The sequence below is a fragment of the Caretta caretta genome, chromosome 2, assembly GCF_965140235.1.
Source record: "Caretta caretta isolate rCarCar2 chromosome 2, rCarCar1.hap1, whole genome shotgun sequence".
NCBI lineage: Eukaryota > Metazoa > Chordata > Testudines > Cheloniidae > Caretta > Caretta caretta.
In genome coordinates, this window is record NC_134207.1 from 65,525,316 (window position 1) to 65,540,342 (window position 15,027).

The 15,027-nt window shown below is 41.6% G+C and overlaps 1 protein-coding gene across 3 annotated transcripts in view; it reads right to left on the reverse strand.

The window, feature by feature from the left end:
- The window catches only part of CHD7 (chromodomain helicase DNA binding protein 7), a 185,143-nt gene that overhangs the window by 25,092 nt on the left and 145,024 nt on the right, over positions 1-15,027 (reverse strand). For all 3 annotated transcript variants that reach the window (XM_075125194.1, XM_075125192.1, XM_075125193.1), the window contains exons 13-15: positions 6,910-7,086; positions 4,641-4,784; positions 1,695-1,950 (exon numbers count right to left, since the gene is read on the reverse strand). In XM_075125194.1, coding sequence (XP_074981295.1) covers positions 1,695-1,950; positions 4,641-4,784; positions 6,910-7,086 — 577 coding nt within the window. The remainder of the gene's footprint in view (positions 1-1,694; positions 1,951-4,640; positions 4,785-6,909; positions 7,087-15,027) is intronic.

Below are 15,027 nucleotides of genomic sequence, written 5' to 3' on the forward strand. Positions count from 1 at the left end.
ATCACTCTAGTCAATACCTACTGTACCAAATATGACCTGGTGACCTAAGGAGTCACAATATTTGCATAATTGTGTACACTGCAAAATATCAAAAGAATAGCCTGCACAACAGTGGTGACAGTCACTCTTGAGATCTTGCAACCGCTATAAACTATAAGTTTTTCCACAGAATAGCGATGCAAAGCTGCTGTATATCCATTGTAAGATCTTGAGACAGAATTACAATTAACTTGTGTCATTGTTATAAGTGCAAAGATGTTAATTATTGATCAACAGGATAAAACCTGAGGCTCAGATAGTTACAGAAGGCAAGAATTAGAAGCATTTCTTCTCTAGAATTAAAGGACTTATTTTGGTAAACTTCATCTCATTATGATAGCCATGATTTTTCTAGCTAAATCTGAGGGTTTTTTTTAAACATTTAGTGCCATGAAACTGACAGCACTGTACTGCTAAACTTAAGTTTTCAAAAACTGTGAGTCACCTCACACACACACCCCGCCCTCAAACAAAAAGCCTTCAGTTTACTTATTGGATCAAAGTTGTTTTTTTTAAACTACTCTAGTCCAGGATCAGCTGAGCTTGAAGACAGTCATCTAGCATGGCAAAATGCAAGATACTCCAAAATACTAAATCATATCTTAGATTCATCAAATGACATCAGTATAATTACTTCTTTTCCCTCTATTAAAAAGTATTCCATGAAAATTTAGTTAAGCAACAATCTGGAAGCCTCACAGTACTCAAAACTAAAATTAATTTCTTTAGCACCGTGGTCATGCATGCAGCTGTAGAGAGAAGGCCCTCAAATCAGGGATCTTACAATCAGCATCAGATCAAACACATATGATAGATTATTGTAGAAAAGAAGAGAAGCTGGTGGGCAAAAACACAGCAGGCGGGAAGTGACATTTACAGAGGTATGTGAATGCTTTGTCCCCAAAAAGCAGATAATGGGTTTGATCACCTAACACGTGTAAATTAGCATACTTTAATTAGCTACATTATACTAGCTAGTAATGAAGTTATACTGGTCCATCATTGCGTACTTGCTATATTCAGTCTGGATCTAAAAACAGCAGTGTTACACTGAAAGACCAATGACAATTAAAGTCTGGTATCTTACAAATGTAAATATTGTTTCCAGAACTTTTTCCTAATTCTAGCAGGTCATGAAATATCTGCTTTAATATCATGTCTGATCACCACTTCTTACCCAACAAGTTCAATTCAGAGATTATTTTAACTGCTATATCAAGATTCACTAGAGCTAGAAGACGTGATGTACCCAAATGCAGCTTCGAAGAGATATAAAGCAATAATCTCTACTTGAGTGGTTTGACATATTGTCCAACTAAAGTCATGTTGGAATTCAAGCGGTAGTGCGGTGGTGGAGGGGATAAGAAACGTTAGAGGGTTTCTAAGGAGTGGTCCCAGACTTGGACCTGGGCCTATGATGATCTCTAAAGTGAAATGTTTTGTCACTCTGCTGGGGGAAATTAATAGGATGCTCGTATTTTACAGGTTTTTGTCAAGACATGTAGTACATCCATCCATCTGTAGTGATTTTATCATGTGAATTTTCGACGGAAAGGGAGAGAATCTACTATCTCAGTGTACATACTGGAACAGTTATATCATCTTGAACTCCCCATAGCTATTATGAGAAAGAGGGGATCAATATGCAGGCCTACCATTAATAAGATATGGATGATTGCAGCATTTTCTTAGTTCCATCATAGTGTTTAAAAGATTAGGTACATTAGCCTGACCACCGCCCTTGGAGAGAAATGTGAAATTCTTTTCAAGAATAGCACGATAGTATTTCTTCTGAATGTTTGTCAGCTCAACTTCAATGATGGTTTCTTCTTTGGGGGCCAGGTTCTTTTCTACATCCTCTTTAAGGCGTCTCAACATCATCGGCTTCAAAATGGCTTGGAGCTTTTGCACCTATGAGAGACAGCTTTAGTAAATAATTGTGTAACAAAAGTCTTAAATACTAAATACTAAGTTTTTATTTTCAAATGATATTATACCACCTTCAGTTTTAAGGAGATGCTCTGGTTATCTGCACCATATGCATCACCCTAATCGTAGAACTCCAAGAACCTCTAAAATTTCCTTCTCTCCATTTTCTACCACAACTCAGATACAGAAGGGTTTAAAAAAAAAGGAAGATTTTCATAAAACCCACTGACTGAATTTTGCTTTGGTTACTCTAGGGATACAAAAGACTACAGTTAAAAAAATGTGATGTTACTGTATTATTTCTGGCCGGTAAACTTTTCCTCATGTATTTGATGCTATCAAATATATCTCATTTGAATAAAAATTTCCCAAGGCAAGAATCATCATTTCACACCAATCATGGCAACTGAGTGAAGTAAAAGAGTGTGCCTAAGACAAACTGATATGTACAACACTTCAGGATTTTTGTTTTGTTTTAGATAGAGCTGGCAGTAATGCCTATTACAGGTTGCCTAACACTTTTCATTTTAAGACTCTGTTTTCAGTTGTTTATAAAACTAACTGTTTAGGCTGAAATTTTCCATGCTGATTTCTGCCAGAGGCATAATATTAATTTATTATATAAAGTTCCAAGGAAATGCCTTTTGTGAAAAGTAGTTAAGGGAAAAATGTGTCTGTTTATTTAAGATGACTTGCACCTGCATGCTTTGGAGCAGGTATTTGTAATTTAGTAGAGTAGCCCCGGAGAGATGCTTTTGCTGTCTCAGTGAAAACCTACCAAAATTTGACCAAACTATAAAGGTTCTGAAAATCCCGGTTACTACATATTCAGAGGTTTGTGCGAGGCTGGCAGCTAAATTCTCTAAAGATTCTATCTGCATTGCCCGCCCCCAGCACACAGTCACCCTTGGTGGCAGGCCTGAGCAAGAATTACCCTACAATTGTTCCTCATCTACCAGTGGCCACTGTGGTGCTGGGCACCAGAACTGAGAGCAGTAAGACTGTTTCTCCTGTGCTCTCAATGCTCCCCCTGCTGTTGATCAGGCAGTGTGGAAAGCAGGGGGGTAGACTAATGCGGAGGGCTGAGGATTAGAGGGAAATAGTAAACAAAGGGGCAGGGGAGGAAGAACGTAAATCACTAGAGCACCCTACCTTCCAGAATCTGAAATGGAACCCGGGATTCTGTAGAAGAGACGAGTGAGAGGTGACAGTTTCAAGTACATAATTTTTCACCCTCCTCCTTGGAACAACCTTTTGTTTTTCTTACCCTCTGAGGATAGGACAAGAAGCAATAGGCTTAAATTGCAGCCAAGGCAGTTTAGGTTGGACATTAGGAAAAACTTCCTGTCAGATTAGTTAAGCACTGGAATAAATTGGATAGGGAGTTTTTGGAATCTCCACCCTTGGAGATTTTTAAGAGCAGGTTAGACAAACATATGTCAAGGATGGTCTAGATAATACTTAGTCCTGCCATGAATGCAGGGGACTGGACTAGATGACCTCTCGAGGTCACTTCCATTCCCACAATTCTATGATTCCAATATCCCAATACTCCTCTGAGGTCCAGCAAACAACTATGAAATCCACTGTCAGAGTGATGTGCCTCATCTCTGTCTTGTGGCTAGTCCATCCAGGGGATATTTCTGTCTGCAACTTTGTTAGTTCAAGTGGTAGGGGACTGTGCTGTGAATCAAAAGGTTCCAACCCTATTGATGTCATATGTAGAGGGTCATTATGATCCACATGATGTAACTGCTGTTTTTTTCAAATTTGCTTTATTAAAAATGTAAACAATTAAATACAAAAAAAGTCTTAAAAGAAAATTACGGACACATGTCAAGCAAACAGAAGTTAATACCACCAGAATTAAGGTGACTGAAGCTGAACCAAGACAGGATCCTGCTGAAAAAGTAGTAGGTCAGCATGTAATTAAAGACTGTATTATAAAACAGAAGGCAGATAAATTAAAGTTGCATGGATAATCTTTATCCTAGCATTTCCTAACTTTTGAGTGCTCACCTTTGCAACCCTAACCTCCTTTTAATGTAGTTTTTGTATGTAATAATAAATTAGTTTATCTTGATATTTATCAATGACTTTAATTTAGCACCTGTTATATTATGCTGCATGCATTTTTAGAAATATTTCCATTTCTTTAAATGGGGAGCACTGGAATAGTCTATTTCTGAATAAAGATAACAAGCACAATAATGTCTATATTGGGTTATGTCATTTACTAATCTGGGATCAGACCTAATCCTGCTCCCACTGAAATTAACGGCAATATTTCCATTTGTTTCAAGGGAAAAAGGAGCAGCCCCTTATTCTGTTGCCATGTTAAAGGGACAATGTCAACTGAAAATCTAGTCAGTCTAAAAAAAACAAAGAAGAGTGAAAGCTGTTCCTGCTACTACACCTCTCCCCAGATCCCCCAGCCATTTTGGGGACTGACTGAACAGAGGAAACAGGTAAATTTATTACAAAAAGTATACTGTCTAATGCACAAAGTAAATAAACTAGAAAAATATTTTTCTCCTTTACTCTTCCCTTTCTGAAGATCTACGGTGTTGTTTGTAATAATAAATAATAATCATTAGGTAATTAAAATTACTGTAGCAGGATTAAAACAGTCTCTTTAAACAGGGAAAGAAAAAGTGCATGAGTAAAATTACCTGTTCTTCAGTTTTCAGATCACCAAACTCTTGCATGAATGTGGTTTCTGACGGGAAGCGACCTGGCTCCAAGAAATGAAGCAAGCTGAACAGCTCTTCTACAGTGTTCTGTAATGGGGTACCAGTGAGCAACACCTTGTGTTCCTGCAAGAAAAAGAAGCAGTTGACTAGAAACCATCTATGCAGACGTTTTCTCATTATGTTTTTGTCCTTATCATTCAACTCTTCTGGCTCTTCGTAAATCTTTTGAGACACCAAACACTCTGGCCTTCCTCCAAGGGCACTCTAGGGCATTAACTCCAAATCAGTCCAGGCACTCCACTAAGTTTCTTGCCAAAGATAGGTCCTTTAGCCAACCAGCCGGTGTCCTTTCTCGCTTATCTACGCTGCATGACCCCATCCCCTCCACAAATATTATGGACTTTTAGACTACGTATATACTACAGGCTCTAACAACTCCGCTTTCCTCACTGTCTCTCATCACTAAGACAATGGAAATCCTTCAGCATACTACAGTACATTAACAATATAGCTAGAACTAGCTACCTCTTCTCCAGGAACAGAAGCCAGTTACTGCCACAAACTAGTCCTGTAGCGTGACTATACTCCCCACTTTAATAGTAAAAATTCTACACTACTCAGGTAGCATTAGAAAAGGGCAGTTACCTATCTGTCCTAGCTTTTCAAGCATCTCAAAACCAGCTGAGTAAACATTTATTTGTACACAGTGCCCTATGTTTGTTCAAAGCAGACCCTTTTTTTTCTTGAGTTAGGAAGTAGAATTATCAAGGTGCAGATGAGGATGAAGGAAACAGATGTGGCAAGTGAGCCGCTGAGGCATAAGGCAGAGAGTGTAGGAGAAATTAAGATTTGGCCCCAGAGTCAATGGGGAAGGACAATTGTTGCAGTATGGCAGGGGAGCAAAATGTAAAGTTTTATATTGCTTAAGTAATATAAAAAAGGCAAACAAATTTTTAAATAAGTTGTTTAGTTTTTGTGGATTGGCAGCTGAAAAACAAAGAATAATGCTATTTACTTATATCAGAGTAGCTCCTAGAAGCTGATCCAAGACTGGGACTACATCATGCTAGGCACTAAACAAATGCAGAGTCCCTGCCCCAAAGATTTTACAATGTAAATAGACAAGACAGAGAGTGGGAGAAATGAAGTATCATTATCTGCATATTACACATTAGGAAAGGAAGCACAAAGGTTAAGTGACTTGCTCAACCTTACACCGTAAGTGTCTAGTAAAACAGCAATCAAAAGCAGATCTCGAGTCCCAGTATACCACCTTAACTATACGTCCATCTTCCTCTCAGACATCATAATAAATGCCTTTACAGAGAACTTTACAAACCTTCATTAATTAACCCTTAAGACCCCTGTGAGAAAGGTAAATATTATTTTACAGATAGACAAAGGCTAAAGGCAACTTTAAAAAAAAAAGCTTATTTTTTTGCTTCTTAAAACAAAAACAAAAAACCACATCTGCGGTATCAGGGTTTGACTTCCTTACTTTTGTTGGAGAACCTACTGTAGGTCTGTTGACCACTTTATTTCATTCCTTTGATGTTGCAAGGAATCTTCCAGCAAAAGCACAAGACAAAAATATCAAAAATATCACATCTTAAGGCAAAATAATAATAATAATAATAATAAAAAAACAACAACTTTTCAAAGCATCTTTCAACTCTTTTTTTGGTATACAATAAAGAAAATGGGGCACCTTTTAACTACCTCCCCATGAAAGTCAGTTTTAAGGAACTCGCTCAATCTCTGGCAGAGGTAGAATTGGAACCAAGCAGTTCCTATCTCCTACACCAGAGTTCATTTTACTTCACCACGTTTTCACTAAGTACGCATTTAAAATAGATAAGTGGCCAATTTTTAAAGATGGGAGGCAGGGAAAGGTGTAGATGGGGATAAAGGACGACAAAAAGGGAGTTTAAAAATGGTATGATATGGGAGGAAAGGTAGGATAGAAAGGATTTCTCTTTGTCTTCCTTTTTTTAAGGGAAAAGACCAGCTTTCAGGTTTAATATAATGAGGAGATCGGTGGGCTCTTCAGCACTTTTAGTTTAAACTAAAAGTTTGTAGATAGGTCCATCTGGCTAGCTAGAAAGTCTTTAAGAAAAGTTTCTCATACAATTCTCTCTCAAAATTGACTTGATTTAGTGAACAACACAGAAAAAGGCTTACAAATCATCATCTTAAGAAATTACCAACCAGGACTACTGTAAGTACATAAGATCCAAGAAGCACTTACCAGGTCCATCATCTTCAGTCCTTCCAAAAGCTTGCAATTCCTGTTCTTCAGCCTGTGGGCTTCATCAATTACTACACAACGCCATGGAATGTTACGCAGCTCAGGGCAGTCAGTCAAAATCATTTCAAAAGTAGTGATGATAGCATGAAACTTATAGGACCCCTTTATTACCCGACCCTGAAAGAACAGCAATGATTATAAGTAGAAACCCTTACTAATGAATAAAGGAGATTAAAAGACTAATTTTTTTAAACTTTACATTACATATAAAGAAAATACAAAAAAAGTGCAATGAGCAAAATATTTAAATACAATCATTACCAGTGACATCAGAACAAAGGAATGCAAACAAATAAGTCTGCTGCTTTTTGCTGTTGTGTTTTTTTTTTATTTTGCACAAGAAAGGACCGGTGCTTTCTCAGTGCATACTAGACACAAAGATACAATTTTTGCAGTGACACATTATCATGTTACACCACAAAAATATTAACATATCAATGCAACACCAAGTGTTAGTGTAATTTTTTCCCTTATTTTACTGAGAAATTTATCTTCTCCGTCAAAGCTGTATTTGACAGTTCTTTCAAGCATTCTGAATAAACTGGAGGTGTGAGTTCCATTTTTCTGAGTATTACATGTTTTGTTAATTGACATGTCAGTACTCATGTCTTGGTGTTCACTACATATATAATTTATCTAATTCTAATAAGTGGAGTTTTGGAGAGGAACAGATTCACAACTGTGGAAAGACCTTTGCATATACTTCCCCAGTATTTCCGTAATTTGAGGTAAAAGTTCTCCGGGACAGTTTCGCTGATTATTGGGAGCATCTCCATCATTTACTATGGTTAGTTAATCCTGCATTTTTCAGTACCAGTGTCCAATAAAACCTATTAAATATTTTATTCTAAGATAATGGACTGGATGTAATTCTGATATATTTCTTCCCAATCTTCTTCAGACAATAAAAAATGTAAACTAGCTTCCCACATGTTTTAGTTCCAAAGTCAGTGGCTACAAATTGACAACATTTGACACTGTTGTCATTTGCTCAACTTTTCCCTCCTCCCACATTCTGAAACCAGTTATTGTAGGGTAAGTAACTGTTCTTTCTTCTTAGAGTGTCAGTATGGATCCCAATGTGGGTAACTAGCAAGCAGTGTCCCTTCTGAACTGTGGAAATGAAAAATGCCTGCCAAGGAGTCAAACCTACATTCCTTCAATATTTCCATAGCCTCTCTCTATTATCTGACTGGACCAAACCCTTTTAACTGTCTCCTAATCTCTTTTTGTGGCTATATCTGGCTCATTAAAAAGCCACTCAATCTCATCACAGAGAATTTCAACATGTATCACATATTGTATCTCCTCCTGTTGGTTAGCTGCTGAGTCACTCCCACCAAACATCAGTGCAGATGTTGTATCTTCTGCCTGCTTCAGGAACATGCCAGAACGTGATGTATGTAAACCCACTGACTTTTGTCAAACATTATGCCCTTGATGTGGTGGCTAGGTTTGATGCCACTTTCAGGACAGCAGAACTACATATTCTTCTCTTATGGTATCACGTCTGGTTTTGAAAAGAAGGCTGGTCTGCAAAATGACTGATTCAGGTGAAACTTTGAGACTGAGATCACATTTGGGATGAATGTAGAATGAAGTCTCAGCACTGACTTGCTTCTGTGAAAAGATGTGTAGGGAGATCTGGCCATGAGAACTTGGGAGCTCACTGACCCGCCATGCTGACCTGATGGCCACTAGAAAGACCATGTTAAAGGTAAAGTGTTCTATCCAAAAATTGGAAAGCAGCTTGAAAGGAGAGGATATTGCAATCCCATGTAGAAATCAGGTCTTCAATAGGTACTTAAGTATGCAGGAGGGTCCTTAAAAGAATTTTGATTCTGTCACATGTGAGAAGCCTGAGTACGACTGAATGGAAGCAGGACATGATGATACTGCTGCAAGATGGACTTTGGGAGAACTAAATGAAAATCCAGTTTGTTTCTGGTTCAGAATATAGTTGAAGATCTGTGGTATCAGAGCCTCAACTGGGTCCATGTTATATTGGGCTGTCCAACCGTTTCCATTTGGAGAAGTAGGTTTTCCAAGCAGAATGCTTCCTGGTCTGTATGGGGAGTTTTTGAACCTGTTGAGAACAGTCTCTCAGTGGTGCACAATCAGCCAACATCTAGGCCATCAAGTGCCACAACTGCAGGTCTAGGATACCATATCCGGGAAGATCAAGAAGAGGATGGGAGGTCTGAATGGATATGTGCAAGAGATCTGACCATCAAAACTGCTTTGTTCAATAGAGCTATCAAGGTCAGCATGACCTTGTCCTGTCTGACTTTGGATATCATCACAGGCATCAAGGGAACCAGGGAAAAGGCATGTTTGAGACCAGTAGTCCACTGTAGCAGAAAGATGTCTCATTAGAAGCCCAGGTTCATGTCTTCTCTGGGCAGAAGTTCAGGCATTTTGCATTGTCCTCCATGGTGACAAGATCAATTATGGGAGTCCTCCAATGGCAAAATATCAGCTCTGTGATAGATTTCTGCAGCAGCCACGCTTGGCTGGTTACCATCTGCCTGCTTAAGAAATTGACCATGTCATTGCTGGTACCTGTGTAACCTCTTGGGATTTAAAGAGCATGGCCCCTTTAAATCTTTTTCCTAAGGAGGGAGGGGGAGCAGTGAGAAAAAGAAGGGAAACTTGAGGTGTGGCTCTGGAGCTCAAGAGAGAGAGAGAAGGGCGGCAGCCCGCAGGCCCTCACAAAGTGAAGCAGCGGAGAACCTGAAGCCTGGGAAGGACAGGGCAGCGGATCGGGGACACCCCGGGACAGGAGCCAGGAGAAGCACTGTGCCAGGGAGAAATCGCCCGAGAAGGACAGGCCGGAGCTGGACCCAGTATCACTGCTGCCCAGAGCTGCCTGGGGCTGTAAGGACTGGGGCTTGTGACTCTGCACTGGGAATAAGGAGGGAGGCTGCTAGCTAGTTAAGTGGGGAGGTGATCGCTCTGTGTGGCTTTGCAGAAAGCGGCAGAAGAGGGCACTGGAGGGATTTGTTGGGGAAAGTTTACTGGCATCAAAGACAACCAGGAGCACGCAAGGCTCGGCACTTGCCTGGAACTTTGCTCAGTTCCTCCTGAACTGTGTGTGCAGACACATTGCTCAGTGTCTGCCCTTTTAGACAGTGCTACCACGGGGCCTGGGGGGCATTGGTTTGGATGCATCCCTGTTTTACTGCTCCCCCTATACTTCCCCTTGTTGTTTTTCTCCCCTCCCCTCCCTCTGTAAATAAATATTTCCCTGTGTTATATCCATTGTGTGTTTGTGTGTTCATTCACTGTGGGGGGTTTGGAACAGGTGCCCTGGGGGGTGGAAGGGATTTTTTTCCTGCTGCATTCCTGCATGCGTGCTCTCTTGGCCAGAGCTGCCTGTAGAGCAGACTCCACCTTGGCCATTAGGGTGTAAAGTTACACTTTTAAGGTGCAGAACCAATGGGGTCACCCTGTTTGGATGACACCATGTCCACAGCCTGACAACTTCTTGGCAGTGAGGGGATGATGAAGCACATTCTTGATTGCTGATATAGTGCATTCCAGATAGGCTACCCATAAAAGATCTGCAACGCAGAGCTCTGCAGGAATGCCACGCAAGCCAGCCAGATGGCCCTGAACTTCAGAATGTTCATATGCAGCACAAATCACCCTGGCACCAGATGCCCTTCATCTGCAGGTGGTCCAGGAGGGCATCCCAACCAGTTTGAGGCATCTGACAAGGCACAAGAGTAAGATGTTTCTCCAAACAGAGGCTTTTTGGGTCCTTGTCATTAGCAGTACTCCTTTGATTCCAATTGTTCCTGTAGTGCCTTGTTTAATTTCAGTTGTTCCTGAAATGACGAGGAGCCTGGCTTGGGGTGGGCATAACAGTACTTAAACCCAGACTGAAGAACCTAGTACTGTTTCTGCATCCATTTTGCAGTCAAGTTATTATGGTTGGTGTATGCCCCAGGCTTTTAGACCCTCACTTATGGGGAGGGTGATTCTGACAACCAGTCCAGTCAGAATGTCAAACAACTTGTGAGATTTCTCTTATATGACCAAATTCTATGTCCAGAGTCTCAGCAATTCTTATAAGGAGCTCTTGGAATGACCTGAAATCATCCAGCACCAGTATCGGTTCCAAGGATACCGCCTTGTCGGATGATGATGATGACGACAACGACGACAGGCCCTTTCGTGGTAAAACAGGACATTGCTGTTGACATGACTCTGGCTCTTCCTGGTCATCTAATATAGGTGATGTGGACAGAGAAGTAGATAGGAAAGTGAGCTGTTCCTCAAATGACGTGGAGAGACCATCTCCTCGAGATCTGTGAGGACAGATCCTAGCGGGCCTATCAGGGGTATGGCTGGCTTGTTTGGTAGCGGATAGATCAGTGCCATTCCTTTCATGAGGGCAGCTGAATCTGACTAGGAGAACTGGAAGGCCTTTCTGGGGACACTGACCACAAATCTCAGGGGAGAAATTTCTTGCTTGAAGATAGCAAAAATATGAGACTTGGTGACAGGGAGGAGGAACAGACTTACTCTATGGGTGGGGCTGAGGTATACCTTGCTCTTGGAACCAGGGTGTACATCAGTACCAGTAACTGTCCTGGCTTTCCTAGCAGCTCACATCTGGTGCTGCAGGAGCTGGGATCAGTGCTAGAGAAAGCCCTCCCTCTGTGCCACAGGCTGCTTCTTATCACCAGTCATCAACATTATGTGGGGCTTGGTGGCTTTGTCCTGTGAGGTTTTAGGTGGTCTGTCCTTATGGGAGGACACTAAGCTCCACCTGGAGCCTCTGCAATCAGAGCATCAGCAGCATCAGCACCTGTGGTGTCAGGGGAATAAGTGCCAATGGCAGGTCTGTCTTCGGTGCCATCTTCTCCATGCTGGTCTTTGGAGTCACTTGCCTGCTAGATGATGTGCTGGATGAAACTGGCTTCTGTGTCTTCACAGCATCTGAAGAGACCTTCACAGATTGCTCCAGGAGATGAAGTTGCAACCACGCATCTTGCAATTTATGTAGTTTTGCCGAGATTGAAAGGCAGATGCACAACATGTGGGACTTGGAATGTGCCCATCACAGGATGGGCAGAGTTTCAAGCCCATGGGTTGCAAATGCACCATGTTGAAAATCCCTCCACTGGGGATGGGTGGGGGTGCCTGCCTGTAACTGTTCAGTCCAGATGGGTTACGGTCATTTATAGTCAATGTATAACAGAAAATCAGAAGATCTCTGAAGGTGTTATGAAGAGCTTCAAGAAGTTTAACTAAGAACAAATGGGAAGGCCACTCTCCAGGTTCTATATTACTACCATAGGCAGTAAGAGGAAACTGAGGGAAAGTTGGGGCTGGCCATCTATGCCCTCTGAAGGGAGGATTAGGTGGCAGAGGGAGTATGCACAGCTACCAACGGATACTGCTATTAAAAACAAAAATCCAGTCTCACACACATGCGCATCTAAAGTGGGATCCACAGACACATACTCAAAGAACCATGGTTATACTTGACTAGTACAGAGTATTTTAGGTGTTTGAGTTCTGAAAGCCAATAAAATCAAGTCAGTAAATTCACATAGGAGTGAAATCTATTAGAAGGCCAGAAGGGACCATTATGATTATCTAGTCTGGCCTCCTACATAGCACAGCCATAGGAGTTCCCTGAATTAATTCTAGAGAAACAAGGTGGAGGAGTTAACTTCTGTTGGTGAGAAATTGAAGCTTCTGAACCACAAAGAGCTATTCTTCAGAAGATGACTAACTGAAGTTGATCCAATAAAAGATATTACCCACACCCACCTTGCCTCTCTAATATCCTGTGACCAACATGGCTATAGCTACACTGCATAGTGAATTAATTCTGTTTGATCTAGAGCAGGGGTCTCAAACTCAATTTACCTTAGGGCCAGGGCCAGGGCCAGTCCTCAAATCCTCCCAGCAGGCCAATAATGTCACTCAGGCCACCCAGAACCCGTCCCCCCAAACTTCTTCTCCCACCCCCGACTCCGCCTAAGGCTCTGGTAGGGAGTTTTGGTGGGGGAGAAAGTCTGGGGGTAGGGGATTGGGGTGCAGGCTCTGGGAGGGAGTTTGGGTGCTGGGTGCAGGCTCTGGGCTGGGGCAGGGGTGTGGGGGTGCAGGAGGAGGGGGTGGGGTTGGAGGCTCTGGGAGGCAGTTTGGAAGCTGGGGGGCGTGGGGAGGGGGTGCAGGCTCTGGGAGAGGGTTGGAGGTGCGGTGCTTACCTGGCGCTCCGAGGCAGGGTGGGCTGGGAGGTCTCCGAGCACTGCTGCCCCCAGGCACCACCCCCGCAGCTTCCCATTGCCCTCAGGGGCACTTGGGGTGGGGGGCAGCACATGGAGGCACAGCCCGGCCCCGCCCCAGGGAGGGGCCGGCAGACAGGTGGAGCGAGCAGGCAGATGCTGCTCAGCTCTGATGCCGGGGCCCCAGTCCACTGTAAATCGCCTGGGGGAGGGCGAGCGCCCAGGGGCGGCAGATGGGACCAAGGGAGAGACCCGGCCCCAAAACTGCTGGAGCTCCGCGGGCAACTTTGGGAAGGTTTGCAGGCCACAGATGGCCCACGGGCTGCAAGTTTAAGACCCCTGATCTAGCGCATGCCTTTCAGAAAGATCTAATCTTGATTTAATGGATTTCCAGTGACAAAATTCACAACCCTTGACTGTTAAAAATACGTGCCTTGTGTCTGCTCTGAATTTGTCTAGCTTCAGATTCCAGCCAGAGGATCTTGTTATACTTTTATCTACTAGATTGAAGAGCTCTCTATCATCAAATTTCTGTTCCCCATGTAGGTATTTTAGACCATGATCAAGTCACCCCTTAACTTTCTCTGACAAACTAAACAGATTAAGCTCCACGTCTCGCTCTATAAAGGCATATTATCTAATCCTTTAATCTTTCCTCATGGCTCTTCTCTGAACCCCCTCCAATTTTTCAACACTCTTCTTGAAATGTAGCCACAATATTTGTGCTTCAGTCACACCAGTGCCAAATACAGAGGTAAAATCACCTCTTTATTCCTACTTGTACTTCCGTTAATACATCCAAGGATCACATTAGCTCTTTTGGCCACAGCATTGCACTGGGAACTCATCTTTTTTAGAGTCACTGTTTCCCAGGAGAGAGTCTCTCATTCTGTAAACATGGATTTTGTTCTTAGATATATAACTTCACTTTTGGCCATACTGAAACACACGTTGCTTGGTTGTGCCCAGCTGGATATGTGATCTAGATTACATTTCATCAGTTACCCGTCTTCTTCATTAGTTACCACTCCCACAATCTTTCTGCCATCTGTGGACTTTATTGATTATTATTTTATATTTTCTTCTAGTTCATTTATAAAAATATTAAATTGCTTAGGAACAAAAACCGATCCTTAAAGGACCCCAGCAGAAACACACTGGCTCAATGATTAGGATTACCTGGTTACAATTACATTTTGAAACTTATCCTTTAGCTAATTTTTAATCCATTTAATGCCAAATTTATACCATTCTCGTTATTTTAATAAAAATAACTGTGTGAAACAAAATCAAATGCCTTACAGAACTCTATGTATTTCACATCAACACTATTATTCTTTATCAATTAAGCTTGTAATCTCATCCAAAAAGATATCAAGTTAATTTGACAGGATCTATTTTTCATACACCCATGTTCGTTGGCATTAATTATAAACTGAAGCCCTATTATTCAGAAGATAAGTACACCTGAAGCTGCAGTTTTTAAAATCCTTCTACTTTCCCAGTACTATTTTGCCAGCACCAACAACCTCCCTCCATAGATGCAAAGTGTTTTAGACATGCTAGCTCACTTCCCAAACATTGACTAGTAAAGAAACCAGCTATCTGCCAGAGGTCATGGCATCTCACTCATTTTAATAGTAAACAACCTGCACTAAATTTATTAAAAGTTAGAGGACAATAATTACTGAACTATGTTTTCTCCATTATGCAGCAACATATAAAAAGGTGGATTTTAGGATCAGATTTTCTTAATCCAATCATATGTTTTTAAAATGTTGTTTGGTTCTCCCTATAGCCCCAATACCTATCA